General features: G+C 32.9%; 1 protein-coding gene and 1 long non-coding RNA gene across 6 annotated transcripts in view; one reads left to right on the top strand and one right to left on the bottom strand.

Annotated features, from left to right (window-relative positions):
- LOC110255496 overlaps positions 1-26,030 on the top strand; it is a 293,636-nt gene that overhangs the window by 265,995 nt on the left and 1,611 nt on the right. The window lies entirely within an intron of this gene.
- Positions 7,650-26,030, bottom strand: part of HGF (hepatocyte growth factor) — a 75,803-nt gene continuing 57,422 nt past the window's right edge. For 4 of the 5 annotated variants that reach the window (XM_005667687.3, XM_003130222.5, XM_021063485.1 and 1 more), the window contains 8 exons: positions 25,742-25,875; positions 20,649-20,687; positions 19,404-19,500; positions 16,532-16,606; positions 15,541-15,687; positions 14,361-14,467; positions 14,095-14,240; positions 7,653-11,303 (listed from right to left, as the gene is read on the bottom strand). In XM_005667687.3, the coding sequence (XP_005667744.2) occupies positions 11,127-11,303; positions 14,095-14,240; positions 14,361-14,467; positions 15,541-15,687; positions 16,532-16,606; positions 19,404-19,500; positions 20,649-20,687; positions 25,742-25,875 (922 nt within the window). In that variant the 3' untranslated portion in view covers positions 7,653-11,126. Of the gene's footprint in view, positions 11,304-14,094; positions 14,241-14,360; positions 14,468-15,540; positions 15,688-16,531; positions 16,607-19,403; positions 19,501-20,648; positions 20,688-25,741; positions 25,876-26,030 lie in introns of all 5 variants that reach the window. The other variant, XM_013979787.2, reaches the window with a different exon arrangement.

Genomic DNA, 26,030 nt, shown 5'->3' with positions numbered 1-26,030 from the left:
GATTATATACCATGATGAAGTGAGATTTATCCCAGGGACACAAGAATGGTTCAATATCCATAAATCAGTCAATAAGACACATATATTAACAAACTAAAAATAAAAAAATTATATAATCATCTCAACACATGGAGAACAGGCTTTGAAAATTTCAACATTTATAATAAGAACTCTTAACGAAGCAGATATAGGGCAACATACCTCAACGTGATAAAAGCCATATATGACAAACCTACAGCCAACATCATACTCAATGGTGAAAAGCTGAAAATTTTCTCTAAGATTATGAGTAAGGCAAGGATGCCTACTCTGCCACTTTTACTCAACATAGTATTGAAAGTTGTAGGCACAGCACAAAGGAAAAGAAATAAAAGGAATCCAAATTGGAAAGGAAGAATAAAATTGTAACTTTTTGCAGAGGACATGATATTATATGGAGAAAATCCTAAAGATACCACCAAATACTATCTGAATTAATCAGTTAATTTAGAGCAGGATCAAGGTGGCAGAGGGGTAATACGTGGTGCTCACCTTCTCCCACAAACACATCAAAAAAAAATTTACATGTAGAATGATCTACACAGAACATCTACTGAATGCTGGCAGAAGACCTTAACCCGCCAAAAAGGCCAAGAAATCCTGTACATAGCTGGGTAGAACAATGGGGGCGGGGGGAGGATGAGAGAGAGAGAGAAGAGGATAAAAAGGAATCAGGACAGGAAAAGCACTCCTGAGAGGAAGCTGTGAAAGAAGAAAAGAACCCACACCCTGGGAAGACATCTAACTAATTGGGACATCAGCTGAGACAGAAAGATCTCAAAGTCTCAGAGCAAAGGACAGCAGATGGACAGAGGAGGGCAAAGCAGAGAGAGAACTGAACAAGCCATTGGTACCATTGCCCCAAGCAGCACCATGGTCTGAGATGCTTGAGCAGAAGCTGGGTGTTCAGACTTGGGCTCCAGAGGTCAGTTCCAGGGAGAATAAGGGGTTGGCTGTGTGGAAGCAGCCTCAGGGGGGAGTAAGCAGTGTACCGTTGGCTTTGGATTGGAGCACCACAGTCAAGGGAACCCATAAGGAGAACTGGGCCTGCAGTAGTAGCAAGGTGCCATTGTTAGGGAGGACAAGAGAAGGAGGAGCGGGACTTCAATAGCAATATCTTTCTCTGTGTAGGTGCAGACTCGGTTATGGGGTGCCCCTTGCATACGTTACAGGAAGCAGGGTAAAATGGCCACAGCCATCTCAGAGTCCACAGGCCCACCACCACTGGGGGTCTGTGAACAGGCAACACCTGTGGCCTCAGTCACCTCAGGCATCTGTGCAAAGGAGGGCATTGCAACCATGTGCCCCCATTGTTCTCACTCACCTGGAAATGCACATGCCCTGATGCTGTACTACCAAAGGCTCTGGGCAGTGCCTACACTTGCCCAGGGCCCTGCAACCAGGCACTGGCTATAGGCCCTGCACATGGCCTCCATTTCTCTAGCAGTATGTGCAGGCTGTACACCAGCACATGGATAACAGCCTACACACACTGAGGAAAGAGCAAGCATTCAAACCAAAAGCAGTACACACACACACACACACACAAAATAGAAAGCCCTCGCAAACTACCCAGGGGTGCTCTGGCATATAAATACTCCCCCCAAGACCACAGTAGTTGGTTTCCCTAAATAAGAAAAATATAAGCAATTAAAAACTCAGGAACCATTCCCAGTTTAAAGAACAGTAGAATTCCCATGAAGCAGCAAACAATGAAACAGACCTCTTCAGTCTAACAAACACAGAGTTCAAAAAGGAGATAATGAAAATACTGAAGGAATTAACAGCAAATATAAATGAATTAAGTGTGGATATGAACAGTAATGTTGATTACTTTAGAAAGGAACCAGAAAATATAAGGAGGAGCCAAGAAAAATTAGAAAATTTATTTACAGAGATTCAAGCTGAGTTAAAGGCACTGAAGAACAGAATGTATAATGCACGGGAATGAATACGTTACTTGGAAGTTAAAATAAAGGAAATCAACCAGTTAGAACGGCAGATAGAAAACCAAATGGAAAAAAAAAAATGAAAGCAATATGAGAGATCTATGGGATAATAAAAAGAGGGCCAATCTACACAGAATAGGGATTCCAGAAGGAGAAGTAAAAGAAAAGTGATTGAAAATATATTTAAAGAAATTATGGCTGAAAACTTTCCAAATCTAAGGGGAATAGATAACAAGACACAAGAAATACAGAGGGCCCCAAGCAAGTTGAACCCAAACAGACCCACACCAAGAAATATTATAATGAAAATGGCAAGAATCCTCTATTAAATAAAATGGCAAATGGTTAAAGATAAGGAAAGGATTCTAAAGGCAACAAGAGAAAAACAGAGTTATTTATAAGGGAACCCCCTAGTGCTATCAGCTGATTTCTCTACAGAAACACTACAGGCTAGAAGAGAGGGGAAAGATATATTCAAATTTCTAAAAGGGAAAAAATTTGTAGCCTAGAACTTGCTTGCTCTACCCAGCAAGAATATAATTTAAAATAGAAGGAGAAATAAAGAATTTCTCCAACAAACAAAAATTAAAAGAACACAGCAATATTAAACCCATTCTAAAAGAAATACTTAAAGGCCCTCTCTAAATAGGAAAGAAGTGAGAATATATAGGATGAAGGAAAACTCAGTCAGAAAGTAATCACTTATGGAATACTACTCAGCCATAAAAAAGAATGAAATAATGCCATTTGCAGCAACATGGATGGAACTAGAGACTCTCATACTGAGTGAATTAAGTCAGAAAGAGAAAGACAAATACCATATGATATCACTTATATCTGGAATCTAATGTATGGCACAAATGAACCTTTCCACAGAAAATAAAAGCATGGACTTGCAGAATAGACTTGTGGTTGCCAAGGGGGAGGGGGAGGAAGTGGGGTGGTGGGAGAGCTTGGGGTTAATAGATACAAACTATTGACTTTGGAATGGATTAGCAATAGATCCTGCTGTGTAGCACTGGCAACTAAGTCTAGTCACTTATGATGGAGCATGATAATGTGCAAAAATAGTATATGTACATGTATGAGTAACTGGGTCACCATGCTGTACAGTAGAAAAAAAATTGTATTGGGGAAATAACTATTAAAAAAATAATAAAATAAATAAATAATAAAGAAATCACTCAAATAAGCCAGTATACAGATCTAAAAGAAAAAGAAAAAAAAAACAAACTATTGTAAAAGTGATGATAAACATGAAGAACAGCAAAAGGATAAACATGAAGTCATTAAAAAAAGGACTTCAAAATTATAAAATGTTGGGAAGGAAATTAAGAAAATCTAGACTTTTTTTTTAATTATGTGTTTGCCCCATATGACTATCAGGCTAGAGTAAGCAGATAAAGGAAATGGTTAACATACTTGAAAAAACAAGGAAACCACAAATCAAAACAAAAGAACACATTCACAGAAACTAAAAAGAAAAGGACACAAGCATAAAATGATATCTTCCAACAAAAAAAGTAAAAAATAAAGGAGAAACAGAATCAACTGGAAAATAAGGTTGAAAATGGTAATAAATACATATTTATCAATAATTATCTTAAATGTCCATGGACTGAATGCTTCAATCAAAAGACATAGAGTGGCAGCCTGGATTAATAAAACAAGAGCCTACAATATGCTGCCTACAAGAGGTTCACCTTAGGGCAAAGGAATCATATAAATTGAAAGTGAGGGGATGGAAAGAGATATTTCATATGAATAGAAAAGACAGGAAAGCAGGACTTGCCATAATCATATCAGACAAAAGAGACTTTAAAGTGAAGGCTGTGTAGAAAGATGAAGGACACTATTTAATGATAAAATGATCCATTAAAGATGAGGATATTACACTTGTCAATATATATGCCCCTGATATAGGAGCACTCAAATACGTACAACAAATACTAACAGACATAGAAGAAATTGATGGGAATACAATGATATTAGGAGATTTTAGCACCCCTCTCACATCAATGGACATATCCTCTAGACAGAAAAATCAATAAGGCAACAGAGATCCTAATAGAAGAATTAGAATTAATTGATATTTTTAGGACATTACATACAAAAGAAAAGATTATACATTCTTTTCAAGTGCACATGGAATATTCTCAAGGATTGACCACATACTGGGGCACAAAACTAACCTCAACAAATTTAAGATTATATAAGTTATTTCAAGCATCTTCTCTGACCACAATGGCCTGAAACTAGAAATCAACTGCAGCAAAAGAAATGAGAATAAAACTGGCTACATGGAGAATAAACAACATGCTACTAGAAAAAAGCATTTGGTCAATTAGGAAATCAAAAGGAAAATTTAAAAATACCTCAATATAAATGATAATGAAAAGACAACCATTCAAAATCTATGGCATGCTGCAAAAGCAGTTCTTAGAGGGAATTTCATGGCAATATATGCCTTATTCAAAAGAGAAGAAAAATCTCAAATAAACAACTTAATCTACCACCTAAAAGAATTAGAAAAAGAACAAACAAAACCTCAAATCAGAATAAGGAAGGAAATCATAAAGATCAAAGAGGAAATCAAAATAAAATAGAGATTCAAAAAAAAAAAAAAGAAAAATCAATAAAACCAAAAGCTGGTTCTTTGAAAGGGTAAACAAAATTACAAACCTCTGACCAGATTCACTAAGAAGATAGAAAGAACTCAAAATAAGAAAAGGAAAAGGAGAAATCTCAATCTCACTTCTGGACCTATATCCAGACAAACCTTTCATTCAAAAAGATACATGCACTCCTATGTTCATAGCAGCACTGTTCACAATATCCAAGACATGGAAACAACCTAAATGTCCATTGATAGATAAATGGATTAAGAAGATGTGGTACATATACACAATGGAATACTACTCAGCCATAAGAGGAACAAAATAATGCCATTTTCAGTAACATGGATGGGACCAGAGATTCAGAAAGAAAAAGACAAATAGCATATGATATCACTTTTATGTGGAATCTAAAATATGGCACAAATGAACCTATCTACAGAACAGAAAGTCATGGACATAGACAACAGATTTGTGGTTGCCAAGGTGGAGGCGGAGTGAATGGGATGGACTGGGAGATTGTGGTTAGTAGATGCAAACCATTGCATTTGGAGTGACAAGTCATGAGGTACCACTGTGTAGCACAGGGAACTATATCCAGTCACTTGTGATGGAACATGATGGAGAATAATGTGAGAAAAAGAATGTATATATATGTGTATTACTGGGTCACTTTGCTGTACAGCAAAAATTGTCAGAAGATAGTAAATCAACTATAATAAATTTCAGAAAATAAAATCAAAGCTGGCAAAAAAAAATTAAAAATAGAAAACTGTTCTCCAAAAAACAAATAAATGTATTTAGTATAGTTGCAGGATATGAAATTAACAAATAATTCTAAAAATTGTATGGAAATATGAGTTCCCATCATGGTGCAGCAGAAACTAATCCAACTAGGAACTGTGAGGTTGTGGGTTTGATCCCTGGCCTCACTCAGTGGGTCAAGGATCTGGCATTGCCATGAGCTGTGATGTAGGTTGCAGTCGCAGCTCAGAGCTGGCATTGCTGTGGCTGTGGTGTAGGCCAGTAGCTATAGCTCTGATTAGACCCCTAGCCTGGGAACCTCCACATCCCATGTGTGTGGCTCTAAAAAGCAAAAGAAAAAAAAATTTATGGAAACACAAAAGACCCCAAATAGCCAAAACCATCTTAAAAAAGAAAAAGCTGGAAATATAGTACTCCCTGATTTCAAACTATACTACAAAGTAATATTAATTGAAACAGTATGGTACTGGTAAAAAGCAGACACATATATCCACTGGTTCAGAATAGATACCCAATAATTGAATGCACATTTATACAGTCAATTAATCTATGGCAACAGAGTTATGAAAATAAAGCGATGAGTGTTCAGCAATATTTGGGAGAGATAAGACTCTAAAGTTATTTTGGAGTTAGATTATGTTAGATTGATTGGTTTTGTTTTGTTTGATAGTGTTGACTTTTTAAAAGCACAAGAATCCATACAATCTGTAATCTCAGGCTTTTTTTTAATTATGTAAAAAGTGAAAATGTCTTTCCTTTGTCAGTATTTTCTGTCTTTCTTAGTTGTGCTTTAGACAATAACATGTTTACCATAATATTATAAACTTTTCCCAAATTACCTTAAATATATTTTTATCTTGAAGTTACTTTTATTTATTTATTTATTTATTTAATTTTTTTTTTTTTTGGTCTTTTTGCCATTTCTTGGGCTGCTCCCACGGCATATGGAGGTTCCCAGGCTAGGGGTCTAATCGGAGCTGTAGCCACTAGCCTACGCCAGAGCCACAGCAACGCGGGATCCGAGCCGCGTCTGCAACCTACACCACAGCTCACGGCAATGCTGGATCGTTAACCCACTGAGCAAGGGCAGGGACCAACCCGCAACCTCATGGTTCCTAGTAGGATTCGTTAACCAGTGCACCACGACAGGAACTCTGAAGTTACTTTTAAAGTCAGCTTTCTTAAACAACACGTCTAGGATTGTGTAGATTAAGGATGGTTGCTGTGAAGGAAAATAATGAAATAGAATGGCAATAAAACTTCTGGACTAAAAACATGAGGGAAATACAAACCAAGGTGATTCTATTCAGGATATTGGAAAATGGTAACTGATTAAAACCTTATGATCTAAGTATAAATTAATAAACTATATTAAGGAGTCAGCAGAAATATTGCCCAGATATTTATACAGTTTCATCTCTCACTCCATTGAGGATCTTGTTCAAATGTTATCTCTTAAGGAATTTACCTGGACTATTCCACTTAATATAATATAGGATTAGAATGGAATGGAAGTCTAAGAAGACAGGGAAAAAAATCAAAATTTAGGAAAATCAACTGTATATATATATTTGAAATTGTTCTTACACTGGAAATGAATAAATACATATATTCTTCCAGGATCATAATCATTAGGAAACTTGAATATTTTATAGTGGGCTCTGTAATTAGATACATTAATCATCACTTAAAATAAATATCTGTGTCAGAAAAATTACCAGAGCATTGGGGGGAGGCAGTACAAAATAATTCAAAATAGTCAGTGGTATTTTAAAACTTTTCAATTAGATCAATTGATAATTAGTTCTTCCAATTTGAAAGAAATGAGTGAATTCAATCATTCTAAATTTAATGGAATATTTTGAAGATATATTCCAAATTGATCAATTGAATTACAGTTCCCTTTATAATGTACAGTCATATGGTAAAGGAATCAATGTGATCATTCATGACAATATTTTATATACGTTAGCAAACTATATTCATAGTATCATTCTAGCAAATAGGAAGAGTGAATAAATAATTGTTTTGCAGTGAGATAAATTGAAGTGCAAAGAGATTAGTAGTTTATTGAAGACCACTGATATTACCATAGATAGAAGTTGGAATAGAATAGTAATTTTTGTCTTAGTTCTATAGACAGGTTATGTGATATTTCTTGCAACAAGGTGTATATAATTTGTAATTTCTCTCAGTGAGATCATTGTTGTTGTTTTCTGCATTAAGCCCTAGATCAGATTCAAATATGTCCATGCATATAATTAAAATACAAGAAATGGGAGCATTTTTATAAAATATTTTATTATTAAGAATAATAATATAATCATGGTTATAAAAATAACAACTTTATTAACTACAGAAAATTTTATACACATCATAACCACAGTGTTCCCTTCTTGGGTAAGCAACCAGCTATACCACTCAATAGGCAGCTTATCCGTTTGCTATTTACACACAAGAAAAACAGTCATAACATCCACAGTATTCCATTTTCAGTTTCCTAAAGATAGAAACTTTCTGTGCAAATGGAAATGAACCTACTTAAAGTTACACTGTCAAGATTTAGCATTTTTTTGCGTTAGTAGATTCTTTTTTCAAAATTCAGTTAAATGTTGAAAGATAAATTCTTTTTGGATCTTATAGTGAAAAGTAATTTCTTCACTAAAGACTATGTCTTATTCAAATTACTTAATTTTGCCAATGAGTTTGTCTGTAAATTTGGCATATAATTGATTGAAAATAGTCTTTTTTTGGACTTCAGGAAGTCAATTTACATGTTTGAGTGTTTACTAAAATTCTTTAGGTCATGATCCCTCCTATATTGAAAAACTAGTATTTCTTTTTTTTAAATGTTTGGAAACAACAAGAAAATGGCTGACAGCAATTTATTATTTCTTGACAGTGTTTTTTTCCAAGACAATGTTGTGGCTATAACATTCACTTTGTACAGTACCATTGGTACCAACAAGAAATATTCACAGGAATAAGTGAAATACAATTTTGCTATCACATGTCATTATTGTTATTTTTCTTGCCTTCCAGTGTCTCACATTTCCCATAGTTTGAAACACTTAGATAGCAAGCAAGAGCTTGTTAATACTAGAGAATGACTTATTTACTGAGGACCTGCCTACAGCAAATAGGTACAAATCATTACACATTTTACAATAAAATTAAAGTATACAAAAGGATTATCATCCTTTCTGCACAGCAGAGGCATTATGACAAATATTTTAATTTTACATTACTGTTCCTGGTAGACATAAGAAAACGTCCACAATTATAACAGCATATCACAGCCAAAACGAAAATAACCTTCTAATTTGAAAGATCCCTTTGTCCATGACTCAAATTGAAACAGATTTTTGGTAAATTGGATTTTTCATTTTTGTACTTTATTAAGAAAAGAATGCCCAGGAAATAGTATCTTTCACCAAAGAAAAAAGACATGATTACTTCCTGCTATACCACCTGAAAAACATGGGTCTTGTTCATCTTCTATTATTAATCCTATTCGTCTCCTCCTATTAAAGGGAAACGCCCAAAGAAAAAACTGCATTGTGAACATGTCTGATGGTTTATTGGTGGTCTTGTATTTACCCTTTAATACAATGGAAAACACTGAGTTCAAAGTGTCTATAAAATTAGACGCATTTTTTTATCTAGGTAATTCCTATCTCTCAGTGGAAATTTAGAGGAAAATATATAAAATAAATATTTAAAATGTGGATATTTAAAAGAATTACAATTTAGTAAATGTTTCATAAATATCATTAATATGTGACAATAAAAATTTGCCAGTTTAGCAAGAAGACTCTGAAAAATACTTTAATATTTGGACATTATGCCTTTGAAATTTTTATGTGTTTTGATTATAATGGCATAATACATAATGGTGGGAGAGAGAAGTACTATCAAATAAGCTGGTATGGACTGGCAACTTGTGGGATCTCTCTTGGCTTTCTCTGTTTCTTGATACCAGCACATATCTTATTATTAAAAAAATAAATAAAATGGCACAATTTAGAAAAGCATTTCTGCATTTGCTATCCTGTACTCTGTAAAGTAAGTTTTTTAGTAAATTTAAAATCATTTCACTAAAGATTGAACAGTGTGTTATGGAGCTTTTAGAGCATCATTTGGATTCTTGGTCTTAATTGAGTTCAAAAGAAACAAATTAGAGAAATGGAAATGCTGAATTCAAAATATTCAAATAATTATTCTTAAAGAACTTTTATACAAGAATACTTTGTGAAAATTCAGAACCTATCCTATTAGTCTTCGTTATCTCATTTTTTGACAAAAACTACATGATCTTTAGTCATGACTAATACAATAATAAATATGATAGTTTGGTTATTATACAGAATACAAAATTTGAATGAGTATTTCTCATGGCATTAGAAAAGATCTATGTAAAGTAAGATGACAATGAAGATATTCTGATAAAATACCTTATTCAGGAAATTTAACAGTACTTTAAAAATAACTGAATACAGAGTTTAGACAAGCTAGTTCCTTTCCCTTCCTTTTACATTTTTTCCTTGAATAAAGTTTTATTACGTTAAAAGACTTTCAGGTAGAGAAAAGTATGTGGATTTCTTTGTTCAATATATATTTTAATACATAATTTGCTGAAAAGCTATTTACAAATTTTGGAGACATGGAAATTTTCCTCTTAATAGTTCTTTTAATTTAAAGAAGATTAGATAGAAGCCAATCACAGCAGCAAGTCTTAGAGTTAACTTATTTAAATAAATTTTAAAGACCAGAATGCTTTTAAATGTCAATTAGATAGTTATCTAAGAATTTTTTAAATACTTTAGGAAAAAAGATCTAAAAATATCTTGCATAAATAAGTGTCCCTAAATTTGAAGGAAAGGAATAATAGTAATACACATATTAGCCTCTTGAGCTTTACGAATTAGAAACTATATAAAATAACCAGGATGATAAACATATGTAAATACCTAGGTTAGGTTTTATTTAATTGTGTGATTCATGACCACACCTCAGATGCCAACCAGCAGAGGTTACCTGCAGTTTCCTAGTGGAGGATGATCTAGTCACTTCTATTTTGCACCTTTTCTTAATATTTCTACTGGTCTTTAGATATTTTTATATTTTTCTTAAGGAAAAACTGTAAGTACACAATTTCATAATATTTAGGAGTTACATTATATATACCACACTTTGAACTCTAGTGCATGCACATATGTACCCAGGCATTTACATATGGGTATATGTTTTTATAAAGAGTATGTGTACCAGTATTATAGGATACATGGTGAAGAGAAATGAATGAAGTATAATGTATGGCATATGAAAGGTAATATAATTTAATACAGAGTTAAAATTTAAGGACACGAGAAACAAATTGTTTTGTGAGGTTAAAATAATGTTTAACTTATGGTTTATTCATTATTAAGAAACTAGCCTTGGAAAGCAGCTGAGAGATATTAATTGATCTTTTCCCTTAAATCTTTTATCATCCAGCAATTATACCGTTGCATTTTTTAATCCATTCAAGTATCTTCAGGAGATATGTTACTACACTTGCATGTACCTTAATTCACTTTAACATTTACAAAATAACACTGACAAACAAAACAACAGAAAACACCCATAAATATTAATGAGTATCTTAACAAACATGACACTCAAGTAGTTGTCTTAGGATTTTTTAAGTTACATGTTCTCTGAAATCTTGATGTAAAGAGAGTTGTGTTAATGGAAGCTTCAGACACTGTTACACCAGCTACGACTGTGATACCTTATATGTTAATATAATTTTGTGTATCCATTTTGCATAATATGCCACTCGGACAAAAATACCAGGACGATTTGGAATGGCACATCCACGACCAGGAACAATGACACCAAGTACCATTCTCATTTTATGTTGTTCACAAACAAGTGGGCCACCATAATCTCCCTAGGAAGAAGACATGCAACAACAACAACAAAGTATTATTTCAGAAATAAAAATTAACAATTAATTAACATTTCCTTTATTGATTTATATCATATATATATATATGTACAAAAAATTTAATGTCAACTGAAATATGAAGACATAATATTAATGTACTAGACCATTGATTGTCTTTCTTTTAGACTACTCGATTAAGACTGAGATAAATACAAAAGCTCAGTGTTCTATCATGTGTAATAATCATTTAAGAGTGACTTCTCTTTCTAAAATATTCACTCATATCTTAAAGTGGTTTTTGCCTTCGCTGAATGCAGATGAATGCAAAACCGCTGACATCTGTTGAGGAAGGTAAATTTTATATTTATTTTTATTTTCTTCTGATTTTCAAAATATGCTCCATATAGACAATTTGGAAAATGTAGAAAAATATAAGTATCAAAAAACCCCATCTGTAATCATATGGTTTTAATAATTAAACTACATTAAATTTTGTCTTATTTCAGATGTTTTTTTCATTCCCTTAATCTTGACCTCAGAATGATTTTAATGACTTAAATAAAGGCTTGTAAGTAATAAAACAATTCTGTTTACTATTTGGATATTGCCTTCCCAGACGTAAAGAAGGAATATTCTCTCACTTAATATTAGTAGTAATATATTTTTTTGTTCCCATTTATGGAAGGTAGCCTATGATTTCATGGCATTTCTTGTATGGTAACCCTGTTGTATCATCACATATAGGTACATGATAGATCAAAAATAAACAGATTGATAGATTTTTTTTTTCTTTTTAGAGTTTTACCTGTGACATATAGAAGTTCCCAGGCTAGGGGTCGAATCGGAGCTGGCACTGCCGCTGCCAGCCTACACAACAGGCACAGCAATGCAAAACCAGATTTGAACTGCATATGCGACCTACACTGCAGCTTGTTCCAGTGCTTAATTCTTAACCCACTGAGTGAGGCCAAGAATCAAATTCACATCCCCATGAATACTAGTCCGGTTCTTAACCTGCCAAGCCCCAAAGGGAACTCTGATAAAATGATTTGTGTGTACATATGTGTATATACACATACACATATATATATACACACACACACAAATATATATATAATCATGACAATGTGCTGCATCACTTTTATGTACAATGTAGTCTCCTAGGATTACAGTGGCCTATCTTTGGCATCATTGTATGAAGTGTCTTTGGGATTATCTTAATTTACTTCCAACAGTGAGGTGATAAAACTAAATCACTGGCAAGTTTAGTTATATAGAAAGAAAAGAGATATCAATATTCTATAATACAGAAAATCAAGGTGAAGATGAAGATAAAACACCAAGGAAAATAGTTTATTTAAAGAGTCTTCATATAAACTATGCCACAAGAGGTAATCTGACTTTAAATGCACCAGTGATTACTGGTACAACTCTTCAAATCAAAGATTTTCACTAAATGTGATACTATTGCTGTTGTAAAATGTTTGGGAGATTTCCTTTTCAAGTGTCAAGATTTCAGTGATTTTGATGATTGTATTACCCTGATTTCAATATCGGTGATAAAAAAACATTCTGGAGGATACATTTTTGAGGAGTGGTAGGATCATTTTGAAATTGTCTTGTAAATATGGGTAAAAATAACAAATATGTGACAATGTGATGAATTTTTCAATGATAAAGTTAGGAATCTAACAATGTATAGATGACAGCTCAGATTAGAGGCTATTCCTGAAGAGCACTTGTCAAAGTAGTAATGGCAAAAGGGCTGGGGTAAGTTCAAGCTTCCTAAATATCTCAAAGATTTTGTCTAGCTCAGAACTTAGTGCTTACAGGGCTCTTAGGGTAAGAAAGAAACAGATAAATACTTATCCTAGTAGATTTTGTTATAGTGGGCATAGTAATACTGATTTACTGGAAAAAACACCAAATTTGAAAGTGGTTATAAACACATAATCAGCTTCTAATCATATTAAAGCAGTTTAAAAAATTCTTTCATGTGAAAACAGTTTTTTTTTTCAGAAATAAAATCTCAGAGCAGTATATACAAAACACGTACATTATGCTCCATATTTAGGGCATTTTCCTACAAGTCAAAAGACATTTCACTATTATTGAACTCTTTCTGTTGTACTAAACATAGTATTCTATAATTCCACAGCGCCCAGGCTTGGAAAGCTTGTCTTTTGCATTCAAATTGCATCTGAAATAACACCTTAACAGCTTGTCTATGTAAAATGGGGATAGGAACACTGCCAAGTAGAAAGAGCAGTTACCTAACAAATGAAAATGTCCAAGCTCTTAAAGTCACCAACTTTGACTTACTGATTTTTTTTAAATAGAGTTTGTTTAAACACACACACTAGCTTAACCAAAAACACATTTAAAAGTTTAAAACCAGGCATGTATCTCTTACTAAAATTATTAATAGAGTTCAGTCAGGGAGAATTTGGGAAGATCAGATAAATTTATAAAAGCATTAGAAAAATGCAAGCTGTTGTATCAAACTGCATATTGGATAATTCTAATTTGAACAGCATTCCATTAGAGTTTTGGCTGTATTATTTTATTGTTTTTTGAGAGAAAAATGTCATCCTAGTTTCTTGTTAATGAAACAAATTACTTCACTGTTTCATTAAAAGAAATGTACAGGTATAATCAGGTTATCTTTCTGAGTTCCTCTTTCATAGAACAGGTTGGTGTATATTGATTCCTATTTGAGAAAAATGGAATAAATAAACAAACACCAGAAACAGTGCTATCCATTACACACTCCTTATTTAGAAATCTTTTTTACCTCGCATGGTCCTGATACAATATTTTCAGCCCCAGCACATATTTCAGATTCATTCAGAGTCACCTTCCCTTGATGATATTGGCTGCATTTCTCATTCCCCATAATATAGAGATGTGCTACTCTTAATAGGCCGTCTGAGTTGATCACTAGAATGGTTCAAAATATGTACAGCTAATGAGCACAGGGTAATGTGTGAAAAATAAGAAACAAATATAAAATATTTTTATAAAATAATGTATTGCCTTATCTTTCTAAAAATAGCTTACATCCAGTGTAGCCCCAGCCATAAACACTGCAGGTGGTTTTTTCAGGAATTGTGCACCCATAATTAGGTAAATCAATTGTACTGACAAAATCATCCAGAACAGCAGGCCTGAAAAGAGAAAATAGAATTCTAAGTACCTCTGATTGTAGTCAACACAAAATTAACACTTTAAAATTTACTATTAATATTTAATATGATTCATTTAGTGAGAACAGAAACTTTGATTCTTAAAAAAAAGAAAAAGGAATGTGTAATATGTAATGTAGAAATCTGAGGTAGGTAGTAAAGAGTCATTTATTTGCAAATATTTAAGAATAAATGGTCACCGGTATTTTTTAATTATCATTTTACCTGTAAAGCTATCATTTAATTGTTCACTAAGCCTAAGTTTTAGAGGAAGCTGATCATTACTGTTGGTCCAGTTTCATTTATTCATTTTTGAAAAATTTGAAAATGCCTGTCTGTTTCTGTATACACGCAAACATGCACAACATGTGACATACGTTTTATAAGGAATTTACCTGAGGAAGAATAACTACATAGCTGAAGAAAAAGCTTCAACAATTACAGTCTATGTTAAAAATATGGGAGTTCCTGTCGTGGCGCAGTGGTTAACGAATCCGACTAGGAACCATGAGGTTGCGGGTTTGATCCCTGCCCTTGCTCAGTGGGTTAACGATCCGGCGTTGCCGTGAGCTGTGGTGTAGGTTGCAGACACAGCTCGGAGCTCTGATCCCGCGTTGCTGTGGCTCTGGCATAGGCCGGTGGCTACAGCTCCGATTCGACCCCTAGCCTGGGAACCTCCATATGCCACGGGAGCGGTCCTAGAAATGGCAAAAAGACAAATATATATATATATATGAAACCAGGAGTTCCCGTGGTGGCACAGCGGAAACGAATCCAACTAGGAGCCATGAGATTGCGGGTTCCATCCCTGGCTTCACTCAGTGGGTTAAGGATCCGGCGATGCCATGAGCTGTGGTGTAGGTCACAGACATGGCTCGTATCTGGCATTGCTGTGGCTGTGGCATATGCCGGCATAGGCCTGCGGCAACAGCTCTGATTAAATCCCTAGCCTGGGAACTTCCATATACTGCGGTTGTGGCCCTAAGAGGACAAAAGACAAAAAAAAAAAATATATATATATATATATATATATGAAACCATCTACAGGAACTAACCTAGCAAGCTTCAGTAATACCAGATCTGATCCTTCAGGACCATATACCAGCTGAGTAACATTTAGAACCTGTTTTCGTTTCTCATCTCCTCTTCCATGGACATCATGAATTCCAAGCCATGCTTCGTAATCTTTCAAGTCTTTGTTTCTAAATGAAATATTAAAATACAAAGTATAATTTTAAATCATGTAATAGTATACACACATATTATTATTAGCTTATAAATACAGATAAATACTCTAAATTCTGTTTAAAGTATAATAAAGACCAACACATTTGTTACAGAAAATTCTAAAAACCACAAGAACATTTAACCAGGAAGACTTTAAATTGCTGAAATTTTAGGTGGCTGTTTAAAGAAAAAGAACAAAAAAACTTGCTGATGCTTGTTAGAGAGTAGGTCATTTGTGAAAAATTCTCAGGTAAAGCACAGATATGAATTATAATTTTATATGCAAATTTTCCTTCTTATATCTTCTGTGGGGATGTTTGGGTTGTTAATAGGGATTGAAGGTTTATAGTAACAAAATCAATGTGACGTTGATGAGAATCAAGAAGTTTACAAATGCTACCTCCTTATCTTTTCTTTAGGCTAATTTTCATTGAAAATTATTCTCAGTATGACTCTAGGCTGGCTCTACATAGGCAGTGAGGATTGATAGATTTGTTGATAATTCAGGAAAATAATTTCTATCTAGAAATACAGAGTGCAAGAGAGAGGTTGGAGCAAAAATCTTTAACATAATTTTAGCAAAATTTTCCGCCAAATGAGAATAGTGTTAATCGTGCAAAGAGGTCAACAGAAGTAGTACCCCTAAGTATCAGTTAAGTCAAAGTAGATTTTGTAAGCTGATTCTAAAAAAGAAATTAATTTCTTCACCCCATTCTGGTGAATCTTTGTTTAATGAGTATGCATTCTAAGCCTAAAAGCTTAGAAGCCATATGTGTTTTTAAATGCTCAAAACAAATATTGGTTTCAGAAATACTTTACCGAGAAGGGAAACACTGTCTTGCGGTAAGAATCCAACTTTCCTTTATCAATGATCCTCCACAGATATGTTTATTTCTAAGAGAAAGAAGAAAGAGAAACAAGTAACATCTGTGCAGAAAGTATGCCTGCCAATTAATGTAAAACCTAGGGCTCCATTTGTTAAAAATAAACGCATCTGAGAGGAAAATGTAGACATTAACCCAACTAGAATAAAATGAGTAATCCTTGTATCAGAAGAATGATGTTTGGTGATTGTAGCAATAGCACTTTTTTCTTTATAGTGTGATTACAATTTTATGAAACTTTTATATAAGTAACCCTGTTACTACACATCAAGATCCATTCCCTACAGACATGTTCATGTGCCTATTTCTATCCTTGGGAGAGAAAGTATGTGCTACAAATGTAAAATAATTAGACCTGTTTTGATTATAAAAATGAAAATTTGAGTTTTTCTTTAAAATCTGAAAACTGTATGTAATATTTATGTACTGTTTCCTTTTTCATTACCATTATTTAGTTACAACATGTTAACCTGGAACATGTTAACATGTTAACTCCAAACCTGGTTTGGAGTAAATTTATTTGTTCAGCTTAAGACCAGCAATATAAGATTTTATTAAAATTAAAACAATTTTGCAAGACATATCATCTAGGAAATTATAAAATACTAGTAGAGAATAATAAATACTCAAACATTTATTTGATGATATCCAAATCTGTAAATCTATTATTTTTTGGCAGAGATGTGGGAAAAAAGTACAACTATTCACAGTTCACATTTCCAAAGACTACAGATGTTCAATGCTTCAGAGGGTAATAGAATAAGATTCCCAGACTAAGACCACAGTTATTTATAGCCTATACCACACAGGAGGATAAGAATATATATCGAGTTTTAATTTCTGTTCCTCTCTATGAGTTTTGGAGGAATAGCTAAACAGTTATTGTTACTAAGAACTTGGATTTAAAAGGAAAAGTGCTTTATATAAAACATTTATACTAATCAGATCTGATGAAAAACAGTTTCACCTGCTTATCCAAGAATGGAGACTTCTAGGGGAATATTTTTGTACAGTCGTTTATGGGTAAGAATAAGTTCAGCATATTTGAGGTTTTTTTTTTTTTTTTTTTTCTTGAGTTGTGAGATTTGCAAAGAACCTCTAACTCAAAGATAAAGATTATTGGAATACTTTCTATAATAAAGAAAATAAAACACTCCTCCCCAATTTTACAGCCTTTTATTAAGTCTTCATATTATAAAATCAGCTTTAATATTGTGGTGAATTTCACAATTCTATTTCAGTACTACACACCTAGTACAGCTACACTGTAATTATCAACGAAAATATTTATAAAATTTGATGAGTTCCTCCTTGAAAGATATAATAAAATAGAACTTTAGGCCATCTTCTGTCCAGTATCTAAAGTCATATCTATCAGAGTTCCAGCTGTGGCTCAGTGGCATCAAACTTGACTACTATCTGTGAGGATGCAGGTTTGATTCCTGGCCTCACTCAGTGGGTTAAGGATCTGGCATTGCTGCGATCCGTTGTGTAGGTCATAGATGCGGCTTAGATCCAACATTGCTGTGGCTGTGGTGTAAGCTGGCAGCTGCAGCTCAGATTTGATCCCTAGCCTGGGACTTCCATATGCTGCAGGTGTGGCCATAAAAAGCAAAAAATAAAATAAAATAAATAAAATAAAATAAAAAATAAAGTCACACACATATATATAAACATAAACTTAATGCTGAGAATTGACTTATTCATAAAAAACTTCAGTTTCAAGTTGTCAGTCTTCTTAACATCACTGTGATTTAATTACAGTAAAAAAAAAATTATACTTTCTTCCACTATTCTAGGAGGCTAGAAATGAAGAGATAGGTTTTCCAAAAAGAGGAGATATTTGTGTATATATTTAAAGATTGAAAGATTTTCCAGGAGTAAAATGTGAAGGAAGAAAGCTACAACATGCAATGGGAATAACAGCACAAAATCGCAGAGGAAGAAACATGGGTCATCTTGAAAACAAAGGCAAATATGACTAGAATTCAGGTGCATTTTGGGTTATGTTGCATGTTGAAATTCATATATATATATGAATATATGTACAAAGACATTTTAACTTACGATTAACAATATAGTATGTGTAGAATTTAGAAATGTGCGAAATGAGGTTTTAACTCCTATCTGCAATGTTTAATTCTTATAACATAATTACTAATTTAATTTTAAATACTAGTATATTTTGAAAAATGATTTTACATAGAACATGTCATTGATTCTTATATAGTGAGAAATAGATGCATCAAGAATTTTTTAGCCACACCAAACATTATAATTCCAAGACTATTCAATTATCAATACAATTTGTTAATCTTTTTCATCATAAAATATTCTAGAATTTTAAATTACTGCCATTTTTCATTAGAATGACAATGAAAAAAGTCAGAAATTAAAAACAAATATAAAAATTTTGATATGATAATGCATAAACCTGTTGGAGAATGATCTCATAAGATCCAAGATTGGGAAGTTAATAACATATTGTTATAACTACTGTGGTGATATCAGTATATAAATAGGTTCTCTGTGTCTTTTACTTAATGATAACTGAAGTGCCACATCAGGGACAATGTCAACACATATGAGGCCTTTGTAAACATTTAAAATATCACCATCTCTAGGGGCATAAATTGTGAAATCTAGGGCTGTTTGGCAAGAAGAATGTGATCAGTCCCCTCCTGTATCCCCCTCATATGGGTGCCTGGTGGAGGGCACAGCCTTCATGACACATATGGTCATTTTGCTGAGAATATGACTTTTGCACATAATCCAAATATGAATGATTTGTGTCTATTAATAGTTACCTGTATTTCAAACTAACCATCCATCCTACATTTGTCCGTGTTGGAATTCCATTTACAACTCTCAGTTGCTTTGTTTTGGCACAAGATATTACAGGATCTAAAAAGAAGACCAAACATAACATTTTGACAAAATTTTGAAATAACCAGTGCCTCTTTGCTTTCTTAAGTGCAATGGTAACAAGACATATATAACTACCGTAGTCGTATCAAAAGAAACATTTTAGACAAAAAAAGGTAAATAGTATGACTACAGTGCTAAATCAGGCCCAAAATGTTTGCTATCCTCATGTACATAGACTAGTAACACAGAAAACTAATCAACTCAAGGACAACAGCATTGCCATGATAGTGACGTGATAGTCACTATGAACAAGTACTTCAGGTCTAACATTAATTGCATTTCCCTTACCAACCTCAACATAAAATGGAACAATATTATTTATAGTGTGTATTTCTAAATGTCAATGGAAAGCAGGAGCCTAAGTGAAAAAAAAACTATATTTGGTTTATTACTTCTGAATTTATATAGTAGGAATATAGAGCCATTTTAAAACATGTTAGCAAAGTTATATTACTGAAATTTTATCCAGGTGACATAATTATGTCTAAATCATTATATCCAAATGATATAATACAGCACGCTTTCCCAACCATCCTCAATGTTTCTTGCCTGTCCATGGTCTAAAATAGATTTCCATTTGATTCGACAGCCTCGGACATAGCAGGTGTTCTTTTAAATAAAAACATTTGAATAACTTCCTTCAGCCTAAGAAATATGTGCAAGCATCTCCCAAGACACTTTCTTAAATTGAGGATTAAGTGAACCCCTCAGATTGTGTAATCTTTTGCCTAGTAGAACATGCAAAGAGCTTTAAAGATAGAGCAGGATAAAGATACTGCATAACCTTCCAACCTTCTGATTTCATTCTTTCTGAATTTAGAATCCTGATTTAATTTAAAGGTTAGTGGCAGTCCACTAGATACATTCTGCCTCAAACTAAAAGCAATATGCATGCTTTTTTCATTGTTAAATATATTTCCTGAGAGTGCACTGAATTACAATATTCAGTATGTAGTTTCCTTTCTAACACCTTTACACATGCACACAGACAAAAATTTTAAATAAAATCAAATAGATTATTTTTATGATGGAAGTTTATATAATTATATTTTTATGAAGAAAATAACATTGTTTTTGACATATAGAGTCACAAATATAATGTATTATTTTGAAAGATTACTTACGGTCTAAATTGACTATTGTAGGTGTGGTATCACCTTCACCTGTAAAACCAAATACATTTGTATACATTTAATTTTTATGTACATATTTCTATTATACAGAACCCAAATTATTGAAATCCAAAAATCTGTGAATTGGATAATTTGCTAAATTTCTTTACATTATGAATAACTATATACCACTTTTACTAGAGAATATTGACAGTATGTACCTACTAGTAGTGGGTGATGAGAGAAAAGCCTTGTTTTATGACTGTGATGGCTCTTGGGTATGTGTTTGGAAAGAGATTGGCAGATCGAATTACACTGCTGGCAAGAAGCTGCCTCATTCTCCCAAGATCCCAAACAGTGTACACAGTAAACATTTCACTGAATAGCACTAATGCTTGTAATTGTTTGCTTAGGCTATTCATATAAATAAACCATGTTCTTTTATATTTTTTTCTGAAAAATACTTATTTTTATATGATTAAGGATAATTGAAACTTTATATGTTTCAGAAAATTCAAGAATTTAAGAAGATAGAAATCAAGGCCACTTGCAGGAAAAGAGAAATAACAAAATATAATTATGTTTTATTAGAATATTTCAAAAATTGTTTTTTCTAGGTAATGGGGGAAAGTATGTGGGAAAAGACACTAGAAACTGCAAATAAATTTCAATCAAAACATCATACTTACTCCTTTTTTTTTATAACCTTCCTATTGGTCGATGTTTAATTGCTGCAAAGAAAAAGGCTTGGAAGATGCTAGGATTTGAAAGTAGTAATGAGTGTACACAAGACATTTCCTGGAGTTTAACGTCTGACTATTCAGAATTAATGGCATAGAGTTTATTCAGGCACTGTTTAGAACCAACTGGTTATTAATCCCTGGAAGTGCCCTGAGCTCAAATAAATCAGCAACAAAACAAAAATGGCATATAAATTCCTTCGTAGGAGATGCACATTTGATTTTTATTTATGGGGATCCTAAAAAAAGTAATATATACTAAAGGGTTTTTAGTTGTGTTCATTTTCCAGATCTAGTTTTTCTTTTCTTCTTATTTCTTTTTTAAGGCCACACTTGTGGCATATGGAAGTTCCCGGGCTAGGGGTCGAATTGGAGCTACAGCTGTGGTCTACACCATAGCAATGGCCACATGGGATCTGAGCCGTTAATCTGCAACCTATGCCAGTTTGTGGCAACGCCAGATCCTTAACTCACCCACTGAGCAAGGCCAGGGATTGAACCCGCATCCTCATGGACACTATGTCAGATTCTTAACCTGCTAAGCCACAGTGGGAACTCCCACATCTAAATATTTTGAATGAATAGGCATAAAGGTGGGCATACAAATTTCATCATTTTCCTTTCCATTTAGTTTATCCTTGGAGAGGGTTTTGTCTTAGAGTCAGCTGAGGTCACTGTTTTAGTTCATAGTACAAATTAGGATTGACACAAACTATGATCATTAAAACATCAAGGATATTGATTTTTCCATTAAGGTCAATTACCTAAAAATTCTAAAATAACTATATATTTGTTCTTTCTGTTGTCGTGATGAGAAAGACTAGACCGTTCATTGTATTCTTAATTGCATATTGTTTCCTATTTCTAAGCATGTAGTTAATAGGTGAACAAAGAACAGTGCATTACTGTGCCTTGCTAAAATATTTAAATTTTTAAAAATGTATAGATACTTAATTTGGGAGCTTTAATAATTAATAGTATATGTATGTATTTTTTCCTCTAATCCAGTTTTTCTCACACTTTAGAATAAGCTATTCTGCTTAAAGTCAGATTTCTAAAGATTCTGGATTGTTGGCTAGATTATGAATTTTTAAAAAACACTGTAGTATCTTCTGTTGCATGTATTGAGCAAAACTTTGAGAAACTGCTTTCTAGGCTTTTTCCATTTTACCATAAAATACTCTTTTCACTCCTTTTACTTTTTCCTCACTATATCCATCATAGTACCCAAATTTGAACAACTACATGATACAAATCTTACTTTATTTTAATTCAACTTAATTTTCAAGAAGGAAAACATGTCAATGATAGAAATTTTTCCTATGGAAGAGTGTTTGTATGTGTGTGTATATTTAATGGCCTCAAAACCAAACATGCACTCTTACTGAAAGCATAAAGAAAGCTTTCTTTTAATAGAGTCTTAAAGTTTCAACAAAAGTTCGAAACTTTATGGACAGCATATTATGTCTCCAGGGCAAAATCTGTGTTTCCTTTCTCATTATATATATTAATATTAATATATATGTACTTAAATGACTGTATTTGCAATATTATGTAAATGTCTCCTCTCTGCACTGAAAACTATTTGAACATAGGAAACATTGTTTATATCTTCTTTACATATCATGATATATACGGCTTTGCACACAATAGGAGCTCAATTTAAAACTGTTAGTAAATGAACAATTAAATACGAACTGAGATGGAAGTAATTTACCCAAGGTACTTAAAGTGATAAAACTAAAATTCTTACCCAGGAAGTTAGACTTTAAACTCTAAAACATACTCTCAGTGGTTAATACTTAAGGATTTTCTCTAATATAACTTAGTGGGTATGTATTAGACAAACATAGGCATTTCTAAAGTTTTATTTTTGCATTTTGATAATCATATGAATATATTACATATTATTTTGTAAGCATTTTTTGAAGAGGGAAATATAAACGTTTACATGTTTTGTAATACAGATGTATAGTGTGAAAATGATTTATACAGCTCTCTACAGTTAAATAAATAAGAACCCAAATCTTCTAAAGATAAATTTTATTAGCCCTGAGAAAATATATAGAAATCATGGCTATAAATATTAATTAGAGAAATGACAGTGTAAAAATATTTATTGAAATTAATTAATGTTCAGAATACATTGAAATAAAAATGAGTTATCTGAAGTAGCATTTCATTAAATACTCTGAAGTCTTTCAATGGCACATTACTAACTTTTAGTTTAAAAATTTTAGTTGACAGTATGTGTTAAAAACTTTTAAATTATTAGAGTCTTGTTTCAGTTAGGTTTATAAACCAAATCTCAGTTCCCTGAGATTCTCTAGGAACATTTTACTCTTAACTACATCTAGTGCTAAAATTCAGCTAGTGTGATTTTTAAAAATCTGGAATTCTGTAGGGAAAGCAATAGTCCCTGTTATCGATATTTTTACTTCTTACAAAGTCACTGTACAATCTCTTAGCCTCCATTATCCTTAATCGTAGAAAATTCACCAAAAGTTACCATGCAATAAAACTACTATTTAGACAAAATAATCCTTTCACCATTAAAAAAAAAGCTTTTTGTGTGTGCATCAGAGAAGTTCGGAAAGCTGGTTTGTTTGTTTGTTTATTTTAGTATTAAAACTTAAAAGATATCTTCTATAAAAGAACATTTTCAGGACCTATGGAACCCTAATTTGGGATAAGTAGAGGAACATTAATAAAACACTGATTAATTTTAAAGGCTATGATTTAAGCTGATGAAATTAAATATGAAATACTGTTTCTTTGAAAATATATTTTTTTACTGTTATAGAACATTTCTTTATTAAAATAGGTTGGGAAATTCCAAATTTTAATTATAGATATGCTTTATTAATATGTTTTAAAAGTTTGCTTTTTTGCCAAAATTTCATGAAACATGACTAGTGTTTCTATTTAAGGTGAAAAATTATCTCTTTAACATAGATTATGGAAAATATAGACTTGTGCTTGTTTTATGTTTTAGAGCAAACATCATTTCTTCAATCTAATCTCTTTTTAAAGAGATTTTTTGCTGCTATTTTCAATTACCTGCTATTGTCTTGTCTCAAAAGTAAAAACATTCTTAAAACAGGATTCTTATTGAACATACAAAACTATGTCCTCTTTAAACAAGAAGGCAGTTTAATTTTGTGTTTAAACATGTTTTATATAAACAGATACGAGATAACATAGTATAGTAAAATGGTCTCTTGCTACTAACAGAGCTTTATAAATCTCTTTTCCTCAATAACATATGGAGGATATATTTCCATCTCAATATATATTACTTGACATTAACAGTTCTCAGTGGGGGTGGCTTTGCCCTCCTCCTCGCTTGGCAATGTCTGGAGATAATTTTGATTGTCATGATCAGAGGAAGAGGTTGGTACTATTGACATCTAGTGGGTAGAAGCCAGGAACACTACCAAACTTCTCTTAATTCACAGGACAGCCTCCCATAACAAAGATCTAATCCAGTACAAAATGTCTTCAGTGCAGAGGTTGAAAATCTTGATACGTTTTTCCCAAACTGACTTCCATACAGATTTTCCAGTACACAAAGCAGCACAGTATTGAGAGGCCTGATTATCCAGGTTCTCACTAATATTGTACATTACCAATCATTTTCTTATTTGCCAATCTAATAGGTGGAAATGATTTCTTATACCTTATATTTTTGTTATAATCCTTATATTTTCTCATGTTTTTAATGTTTATTCATTAATTATGTTTATTCCTGAAGATTCATTTTCTTCATTTTTCTCCTGAGTCATCTCATCTTTTTTTAGCTGCTATATAGAAGCTCTTTTGTATGAAATATATAATGTATTATATATTTTACATCTATCTTTTACTCTCTGTGCTAATAACTTTTTAACAAAATCATCTTGGACTCAGAGAAATGGATGGAGTGTTTTAGGCTCCTTAGTCTTGGCTTAAAAAACTGAGAATAAAATGGAAGCACCACTATCTCTGCTCTGTTTGTGGGTCTGTTAGTGGACTGGGGACTTGACTAAGAGCTCTGCTACATTCAGAGGCTAAGCAGTAAAAACTGGCAGTGGGGATAAGGAGGTCTTTCTAGCTCAGTAAGAACCATAGCAATTTATTGCTTCTGGATTCCAAATAGTTAACTTCTGAGAGAGGAAAATCTCTTTTAAAAGGTCAGCAAAATATCTCCTGGTCTAGAGGAGATAAATATGTGTATGTGTGTTGCTGTCTGCATTGCATTCTTATTTAGGGATCAACTCTAGCCCTCCTGTATTATTTTCACCTCTGATTAAGATAACATTTTAGAGGAGAGGCAGTATATTTAAAATAATTCACCTGGAAAAAAAGATCTCAAAATGTACTTACAACGAGAAATAGGGCAATAATCCCAAGGAATAAGAGGATTCCCTGTGTAACACCAAGGACCATGGGCATCATCATCGGGATTCCGGCAGTAATTCTTATTCAGCTTACTAGCATCTGGTTCCCAGAAGATATGCCTGCATAAACAACAAACAGGACATCACAAGATGCTCATCTTGTCCAAGAGAAACAAAATGTCACCAAGAAGGTATAATACTAACACATAACTTTCATTATAGATGCAACATAAGCTACCTGCTGTGAATTTCGGTTATTTTGTTTGAGACTTATT

The sequence above is a fragment of the Sus scrofa genome, chromosome 9, assembly GCF_000003025.6.
Source record: "Sus scrofa isolate TJ Tabasco breed Duroc chromosome 9, Sscrofa11.1, whole genome shotgun sequence".
NCBI lineage: Eukaryota > Metazoa > Chordata > Mammalia > Artiodactyla > Suidae > Sus > Sus scrofa.
Note: the sequence above shows the minus strand (reverse complement) of the source record. Positions and strands in the feature narration are given on the sequence as shown.